Source organism: Pyrgilauda ruficollis, unplaced genomic scaffold (genome assembly GCF_017590135.1).
Source record: "Pyrgilauda ruficollis isolate IOZ18807 unplaced genomic scaffold, ASM1759013v1 scaffold117, whole genome shotgun sequence".
Taxonomy (NCBI): domain Eukaryota; kingdom Metazoa; phylum Chordata; class Aves; order Passeriformes; family Passeridae; genus Pyrgilauda; species Pyrgilauda ruficollis.
Window position 1 is genome coordinate 1,064,865 of NW_024509988.1, and position 9,173 is coordinate 1,074,037.

Below are 9,173 nucleotides of genomic sequence, written 5' to 3' on the forward strand. Positions count from 1 at the left end.
GATGCTTCCAGGGATGAGGCAGCCACAGCTGCTCTGGGCACCCTATGCCAGGGCCTCCCCACCTTCACAGAGAAAAATTTCTTCCTAACATCCAGTCTAAATCTACCCCTCTCCAGCTTAAAATCTCTTGTAACTGATCCTGTTCTTTAGCGCTTCCCCTTTAGCAGTACTTGCAGCATCTCTCTTGTTCCCACCTTCCCGTGCAGAGCAGAGGGAGCTCGTGCAGGTTCCTCATCCCCTGGGACAGAGAGAACTGCCAGGGCTGCTGCCAAACCCCAAACACCCCTGCCCTCTGAGCTCTGACAGCCTCGGGTGTGGGGTTGTGGCTTCTGCTTCTCTTCTGAAGCAGGGGCTGGGCTGAGGGTGACGTTTTGCCTCCTTCGTCTCTCCCGTGTCGTGCAGGATCCCTTGGAGCTGATCTCTGCAGCCCGGCAGTTCCTGCTGGGAGCCATCCCACACTGCCCTGCCCAGAGCCTTGGGAACATCCAGCCGGTAGGTGCAGTGCTCTCCCTTTCCTCCCAGTGCGAGCTGGAGTGCTCCCTGGGGCACTGATCCCCTGCCTGTGCCAAGCCCCGTGCCTCCCTGACCCACCTGGGGCTGTCCTGTGCTGCTCTGACCCACCTGGGGATGCCCTGTGCTGCCCTGACCCACCTGGGGCTGTCCTGTGCTGCTCTAACTCACCTGGGGATGCCCGGTGCTGCTCTAACTCACCTGGGGATGCCCGGTGCTGCTCTGACCCACCTGGGGATGCCCAGTGCTGCTCTAGCTCACCTGGGGATGCCCGGTGCTGCTCTGACCCACCTGGGGCTGCCCAGTGCTGCTCTAGCTCACCTGGGGATGCCCGGTGCTGCTCTGACCCACCTGGGGCTGTCCTGTGCTGCTCTAGCTCACCTGGGGATGCCCAGTGCTGCTCTAGCTCACCTGGGGATGCCCGGTGCTGCTCTGACCCACCGGGAGCAGGGGCACACCTGCTGCCCAGCCGTGCCACGGCCACACCTTCCACGGCTCCCAGCGCATCCGACCCTGCCCTCGTGTGGCCGTTCCCGCTCGGTCCGAGGGAATTGTCAGGCACAGCCACGGCCAGGAGTGGAAGTTTCCTCCCTCTCTGCCCGTGCTTGCCTGAGAAGGCAGCAAAACGCCCCGGTGTGGCTGGAACTGGCTTTGAGGAAGCTGGAGCAGATCTAAACCGGCTCGCTGCCCTCTCTCCAGCTCCTCAGCACCTGTGAAGAACTCGACCCGGAGCTGGGAGCCACCCTTCTGCACTTCTCACGGCCTGCTGTGGACGTGGAGCTGGAGGAAGAGCTGGAATTCTTCTGAGGAATGGACTCAGCCCAACACCTCACCTACACCTAACACAAGGAGCCGCCTTTCTCACCTGGGCCATTTTTTTCAAATTACTTTGTAAATAATTTATTACAAGCATAACCATGAAGCTCTTGTTACAATAAAAAGTAGGTTACAAATTTTCAGTTTAGACTTGCTTTGGGACTCATAATTATGTTGTTGGTTGGGTTTTTTTTCCTTCTTTTCCAAAACAAAGTGTCTCCTCAAAGTTGTCCCACTGTCCTCTGTCCCCCTCGAGCCCCCAGGGGCACCTCTGTGCAGGCAGGGAACAGTTGTGGCCAACTTGGTTTCTACAGCGTGTGCGTGGGGCTGGGGACTCGGAGGGTGCTGCCAACGTCCCTCCCCCGGGATTAGACACTCTTAGTACAACACTGCTGAATCAGACGTGAGCATGGAAATCACTGCATGAGAACAAGCCTTTTCTGAGCAAGCTGAAGCTAATTCCACGGAGTTCTTTGGGAGACTAAAACGTAGATTAAAAACCTCCAGTGCCGTAACGGCTCCTACGGGGCTGGCAGCGCGTCCCCGTCCCCTCAGGTGGGCTCGGGCTCCGCAGTCACTTCTGGCTTCACCGCCTGGCCTTCCGCAGTCCCTGCAGGAGTGAGGAGCAGCAGGGGCTCTGGCTCCAGCGCCTTGCCTTTGTCCTGAGTCTGGGTCAGAGGGTGCACCATGGACATGTGGACGTTGAGGTTGTGGGCCTTCTCGAAGCGCTTCCCGCACTGGTCGCAGGCGAACTCCAGCTCGGCCTCGGCTTTGTGCTTGGTCATGTGGTACTTGAGGGAGGCGCGCTGGCGGCACTGGAACCCGCAGATCTCACACCTGCCGGGGCAAAGGGGCTCAGCACCCACCTGGGGCTGCCTCGCTCAGCCACAGGAGCGCTGGGGCTCAGCAGGGCTTGGGAATGGACATTTCACGGGATCGCAGAATCCTGGCGTGGTCTGGGTGGGAAGGGATCTTAAAGCACATCCCAGCCCACCCCCTGGCACTATCCACATCCCCCACACCTTCCACCATCCCAGGTGGCTCCAAGCCTCGTCCAACTTGGTCTTGAACACTTCCAGGGATGGGGAGTCCACAACTTGTGCCAGGGCCTCATCATCCTCACAGGGAAGAGGATCTTTCCAATATCCCATTTAACCCTGCCCTTCAGCAGTGGGAATCCATTCCCCTTTGTCCTGTTACTCCAGGACCTTGTCCCAAATCCCTCTCCAGCTCTCCTGGAGTCCCTTTAGGCCCTGCAAGGTGCTTTAAAGTGTCCCTGGAATCTTCTCCAGCCTCAACAGACCCAGCACTCTGAGCCTTCCCTCACAGCAGAGGTGCTCCATGACCCTGTCCTCAATCATTCCATTTAAAGTGATCCAGCCAGCATGCTGCCAGCTCCAGGCAGGGTTTGCATCCCACAATTACTGTGCCAGGGTCAGTGACTGACCCCTCTGATCCCCTTTGCAATCACTTACTGCAGGGGCTTCGCTCCCGAGTGCCGCATCTGATGGACCGAGAGGTGTTTGCGTTGCTTGAAGGTCTGCCCACACTCGTCACAGATATAGTTCCGTACCTCTGCCACGGGGGAGGAAACAGGGAGTCATGGCTTCTGCCGAGCTCCTGGGATGTGCCCTGCGGCTGCCACGCTCCCTGGTGGAGTCTGAACCCCTCCCCTGCCCCGTGCCCCCTGCACGACAGCTTGTTCCACGTTCACAGGCACACAGAGCCCCGTCCCTGCTGCCCCCAGGGCCTGAGCAGCTCCTAGCAGGGCAGCACGGGGCACTGGTGTCTGTGCCCTGGCAGCTGCTGGCACTCACCTGTGTGGATGAGCTTGACGTGCCGCTGCAGGTAGCGGTCGATCATGAACACCTTGTTGCAGCCAGGGTGAGGGCAGGGTCTCTCCCGCACCTCCTCGTGGTGCTCTTTGATGTGTTTCTGCAAAGCAAGGACAGAGCTTCTGACAGGGAACAACCTGGATCCCCAAACACCGAGACCACCGTGTGCAAAACCAGGATTTCATCCCAATCCACCCCTGGCAGAAGGGGCTTCAGCTGGACACAGTGCAGCCTGTTCCAAGGGCTGCTGTGGCAGTCCAGTGGCAGGCTTCCAGGACAGGAGACACAGAGAGCCAGAGCCTGGAAAAGGCCAGGACTCCCAGCAGGCTGCTTTTAGTGGCTCACTGCCTCCCGCAGAGCAGGGTGGGGAATTAAACCCATCAGGATCCTCTGCTCACATGGAAGTGGCTCCAGAGTACTGGGATCCACCAGTGTGGGACAGGAGCAGAGCCCGAGCTCACCTTCATGCCATCAGCCCCTCGGTAGACAGCGGTGCAGCCCTGGTAAGGACACTTGTAGATGGTGGGCAGCTCCTCCCTGCAAGCAGAGGTGTGTGAGGTGTTGTGGGCGTGGGGCTGCAGCCCAGCCCAGCCCTGATGGACCCTCCTTACCGTTCACATTTGATTTTTTTTTTCCAGCCTGGCTTAGGACCCGGCTTCTTCCTTATTTTGGGCTCTTCCGCCTTCTTTGCTTCTTTACTGTCACTTTTCTTGCCAGAAACCCTCCAAGAAAGAACCAGGACAGTAGTTTAAGACTTGATCTTGGTTTTAGACCCACCAAAGTGTCCCCAGCTGTTACAACTGCCTGTGACCTGGCAGAGCAGGAGCACACACAGCCCCAGGAACACAAGCCAGGCTGTGGCTGTGCCAGGCTGGGGATGAGGGCCCAGCCAGTTTAACCTGGTGGGGAGCTTGGGGGCATCTCTGTGACCCCCAGGCAGGAATGTGTAGGGAACAGAGCCCTAAGGAAAGGCATGCTGGCCCCATGGGGGTGGGCACCAGCCCCCCACCCACCCTGAGAGCCCCTTACTTCTTCTCGGGGTAAGGCTCGAAGGAGTCGTCTGAAGATTGCACATTTCTCTTCTCGCTTTCATCGTCGCTCAAGAAGTCCCTGAGAGAGAGAAGCTGCCCTTTACCAACGTGACCTCGGGCTGACCCTCAGCACCAGCAGTTCCCCATTCCCAGCACATCCATCTCCCCCACGGCACGTGCTCTCCTCCCCATCCTCTCCCCAGGCAAACACAGCGCCGGTGAACACAGCAAGGACCCAAACCAGGTCCTTTTAGGGCTAAATCTCTGCAAGAATAATCAAACCACTGTCAGGAGAACAAAAAAATGGCTGTTACTGAAAGGATCTATTCATGGGTGAGGGATGTGGCTGCTGCGTCCTCTACTAGGAAAAGGAATTTTGTGGAGCAAGAATGTCACATAATTGTCTGGCACAGGTTAATGAAGCTGCGGGTCATTCTGTGTTCCCTCAAATATAACAGCCACATTTGGACATTTTTTTCCTCCTTTTAGGCCTTGAGCCATACAAGAAGCAATTAATTCCTGAAGACAGGAAATAGGCAATAAATCGTTGCAGCCCTTTGAATGTGACAGCTGACAGGCCCAGCTGACACTGGAGTCACTCTGCACTTGGCCCTTTAGACTCGCAGTGCCTGGACTGGTGTATTTACAGCCCCATTCCAAACCCGTGTTGGACTGAGCCACATCCTTGCCCACAACAGACTGCAGAGCTGCCAGGTCCCTCCCTCTCCCGTTTCCCAGTTAAAGGCTCTCCCCAGGAGCAAACAGGGTGGTTTCTCCACGTGCCACCCCGTGCCTGCATTCCCACTCCCACTGCTCTCCCGCAGCACCCCCTGGGGCCGGAGCAGCAGCTCCCGGCACGGCTCCTTCCCCAGCAGAGAGGGGACAAAGCAGGGCCAGGATTGCTGGGAGCAGCCCACAAACACGCAGCACACGTGTGTGCAAACCCCCCAGAGCAGAGGAGGGAGCTCAGAGCCCCTGTGCCATGAGCTCTGTGACAGCTGCAGCAGAGCCACCGCTCCGAGCCCCCGGCGCTGGTGGAGAAAGAGCTCCCCGGGCTGGGGAGTTCCCACTGGCAAAGAAGACATTTAGGCTAATTTAAACCCACTCTTCTCTCACCCCTCAGAAAGGTCACTGAACTCGTCTTTTACCCGCTCATCCGACGTTGCAGACAGAACCTGCTTCCCACTCAACTGTCCTAGGGAATGAAGGAGAACACGGTGCGTTACAAGGAAAACCCACGGCGGCCGAGGAGGAGCCGACTGCTCCGGCTGCACTGGCACGGTCACACCGTGGGGAACACGAGCTCCATGGCCATCAGTGATTGTTTGAACCAAACTGTCCCCTCTGCCCAGAAACGGCTCTCCCTGTGCTCCACCCTGACCCTGCAGCCCCCAGGAGCAGCTTTGAGTTCCTCCTGTGACACCTGTAACTGAAAGAATTGTCCCCAGGCAAGTCCCAGCTGCCTTTCTTGTGTCCAGCAGCAGACATCTCCTGTAGGTGCTGCAGCTAAACACAGCCCCGCTTCTGCAACTCAAAATGCGTGTTAATTCCTCGCTTCTGGAAGTGGTGTTTGGGGCAGTGCACCCAGCCCAAACCCACTCAGCAGTTTTCCTTTAGTGGCAGAAGGGCTTCCTGGGATTCAGCACCAGCTGCTGTGCAGCAGGGAAACCCAGCTCCAGGGTCGAGCCGAAAGAAACATCTGGCAGACATGGTGCTGAGGAACCAGTGACCACTCCATATCCCCAGGAAGAGCCTGGCAGCAGGGTCTCCCCTCTATCAGAACAGGAACAGCACACAGAACCAGGAGCATGACCCCGTGTTCCCCTGTCCCTTCTGCACGGCTCAGCATCCTCCTCCCCAGTCAGACGCCAATCTCTGAGCACTTCCCAGAAGGATCTGCACCCTCCCTGAGGAACAACAGTCTCCAAGGAGAGGGCCCAGCCCCTTGTCGCTCCCTGGGCCACCTCTCCAGCTCCCCGTCCTTCCCCTGAGGCCGGGCCAGAGATCAGGAAGCAAATCCCTTACCTGTGGCAGCGCTCAGAGGGGAGACGGGCTGCGGCAGGGCCTGCTCCCGGACGGAGGCCGCGCTGTCCAGCTGCGAGGGAGACGGATCCCTGTCCTGCGGCGGCTCGTGCTCCACACTCAGCGGCACTGCCGTGGTCCCTTTGTTGGCGGGCTGCTGGCAAGGAGCTGTCCTTACTGGAGCATGCTGGGCTTTGGGAGCAGGAACAGCCTCGGCATTGTCCGCCCCGGCCCCGTTGTCAGTCAAGCGCTGCTGCGCCGAGCCCTTGCTCCACTCCCGCTTGACGGCCAAGGCGTTGTCGAGCAGCACGGAGCTGCAGTCCGAGTCCGTGTCCATGACGTAGTCGTGGCCGTCCCCGCAGCCCCAGACGGCGCGGATGATGCCGCAGTACTCGGAGGAGAGCACGCTGCGCAGCGCGGGCACCGAGGCGCAGCCGCCGGCGTGCGCGTGCGTCCACGCCACCAGGCTGTGCAGGCACTGCGGGCTCGACGTGATCAGGTCAACTGCCCGGGGGAGAGGCAGCACGGTCAGCCTGGGCACCAGGGACACACGGAGGGGACAGGGATGTGCATCTGCTCCCCCCAGGGCTGCCCCACAAGGCAGGTGGGAGCCACCCCAGAGGGCTGCAGCAGGGCAGTGCCAGCGCCTGCCAGGGTGACAGAACCACTGAGGAGGGAAACGACCTCTGAGATCACCGAGGCCAACCCATGTCCCTGTCAGCCACACCTGAGCACTGACTGCCACGTCCAGTCTTTCCCTAAACACCTCCAGGCACAGTGGCTGCATCACCTCCCTCTGTCATTCAGTGAAAGGGTACTTCCAATTGTCCCAAGTGTCCAACATCATCTGCGACAGGCCTGGCACTGCCACCCAAATCTGCTCTGCCTGCTCTTCCCACCCCCAGGTGAGCCTCTGCCCGTTTGGCCCAGCTCAGGAAGGTGAAAATTCTCCTGGGAAGCCAGAGGGAGGAAGGAGAACCAGAACCAGCTGTGCCAAAGGAACCAGAACCTCCCCAGACGTGGTCATTTCTCACCACCCATCATCCCAGCCCTTCACTGGTGGCGGGGCAGAAGGAAAAGGGGAGTGGGCACTCACCCAGGCAGGAGGCACCTCCTTCCATACCCGGCTGCGCCTGGACCCCGCTGCTCCTGCAAAAACCAGAGGGGCACAGTGGGATTTGGGGGTCATGGAGGGACCACGGGGGAGCACGGGGCAGCACAGCACGGCGCTGCTCCCCGGAGGCGAGGAAGGCCACGTACTTTCCTTTGGACTTGGCGTGGCCCGTGGGCGAGGCGTTCACCCTCTGGATGAAGGTGCGGAGGACGCTGCGGCACTTGTAGAACTGGGCATGGCATTTCTTGCAGACGAACTGTGGCAGCGCGGGGTCCTGCCGCACCGCCACGCCCACCAGCCGCTGGAAGTCGGCGAAGAACACCTGGTCCAGGCGCCGCTGCTTCTCCGAGTTCTCCCCCAGCACGGGCACCTTCCCGAAGGCATTGCGCAGGCTCCGCGAGGAGAACTTGCCGTGGCACAGGCGGCAGTAGCCGGTGCTCAGGGCTCTGCCGGTTCCTGCCCGGGAGGAGCAAACGAGGCTGCTGAGAGGTGGAACCGAGGAGCCCAAAGGTGCCGCCTCCCCTTCATCCCAGCTGCCTCCTTAGCCCTGCCTTCAGCAAAGCACGGAAAATCCAGGCAGGACGAGACCCTTCTGACAGCAGCTGACCCAAAATCAGCCCTTCTGGCCCCACTGTCGCAGTGGCAGAGCCTCCTCTGCGCTGTGGGGTTCCCGGGACTCTGCCAATGCCATCCCTCGGTTTCAGCAGCTCCTCCCCGGTGTTCATCTCCCAAGTATTTACAGCTGGCATTGTGTCCCTTGGCTGCCCCAGCGCTGGCTGTCCCTTTCCTCAGCTCCCCGGCAGTGCCCTGGAGTGGGGCAGTGTCACCCAGCAGTGTCACCTGCGGCACCCCTGCTCTGTGGGATAATCTCCATCCCTCCAGTGCACCCAGGTGTGAAGGGAACCCCGAGCACAGCCTCCTCCCGGCCCTGATCCAACCGAACCGCGGGGTGGGAGCGGCTCCCAGGGCTGCCCGGGGAGCGATGGGGGTCTCACCACAGCCCGCGGGGGTGCCGACAGGGCAGCAGCTCCCGGAGGAGTGTCCTGGGGGGCTGAACCCCCCGTTAGAGAGTGGCCCGCGTGCCCGCCGCTGTCCCGGGGCAGCGCCGGTGTCCCAGCACCCACCGGAGCCGTAGGAGATCCCGCTTATCTCCTGCCCCAGCTGCAACGCACCCGGCTAGCAGCCACCCCAAACCGGGATGGCGGGAGGGTCCCAGGCACCCCAAACCCCAAACCGGGATGGCGGGCGGGTCCCAGCCACCCCAAACCCCAAACCGGGATGGCGGGCCGGTCCCAGCCACCCCAAACCCCAAAAAGGATGGCAGGAGGCTCCCGACCGCGCTCAAACCGTGATGGAGGGAGGGTCCCGGTCACCGCCTAACCGGAGCAGGCAGCGGCCGAGCACCCCGAGATAGCGGGAGGTTTCCCCGCTCTCCCTCCCCGTGTGCCGAGCTCCTCCTTACCTCGCCGTTACCGGCACCGGCATGTTCCGTGTTTCAGGGGGAAGAAATTCCACACAAACGGGTAAATTCTGACCTGCCGCCCGCTCGGCACCGAGCCCCGGGACGGGGGCTCTGACCCCGGCCGGGCGGAGGGACCCCGCCACACCGAGGGCTCGCCCGTACCCGGTCCTCGCAGCCCGTCCCGGTGGCGGCCGGTCCCGCCGGTGGCCCCGCAGCGGCTCCGGCCCCGGGGAAGCGACTCCGGCCGTGCCCCCGCTCCCCCCGCCCCGCTCCCCGCGCTCGGGCCTCACCTGCCTCCGGTGCGCAGGCGGTGGCCGCGGGGGGCTCGGCGGGCTCGGAGCCGCGGGCGGCCGTGCCGGGGGTGCGGCGGGGCGCGGGGGGGG

At 61.3% G+C, this 9,173-nt stretch overlaps 2 protein-coding genes across 2 annotated transcripts in view; one reads left to right on the forward strand and one right to left on the reverse strand.

Moving 5' to 3' along the window:
• FANCA (FA complementation group A) overlaps positions 1 to 1,474 on the forward strand; it is a 33,475-nt gene extending 32,001 nt beyond the window's left edge. Inside the window, exons 42-43 of the mRNA XM_041484373.1 lie at positions 403 to 492; positions 1,210 to 1,474. Coding sequence (XP_041340307.1) covers positions 403 to 492; positions 1,210 to 1,317 — 198 coding nt within the window. The 3' untranslated portion in view covers positions 1,318 to 1,474. The remainder of the gene's footprint in view (positions 1 to 402; positions 493 to 1,209) is intronic.
• On the reverse strand, positions 1,384 to 9,168 carry ZNF276 (zinc finger protein 276; the record flags this gene model as incomplete). Its single annotated transcript, XM_041483910.1, has 11 exons — positions 1,384 to 2,163; positions 2,802 to 2,901; positions 3,144 to 3,261; positions 3,623 to 3,698; positions 3,773 to 3,883; positions 4,191 to 4,271; positions 5,309 to 5,387; positions 6,218 to 6,718; positions 7,311 to 7,363; positions 7,475 to 7,784; positions 9,081 to 9,168. Coding segments are annotated over 11 exons (1,803 nt in total), but the record flags the coding sequence as incomplete, so codon positions are not given.
• Between the last annotated feature and the right edge of the window lie 5 nt (positions 9,169 to 9,173).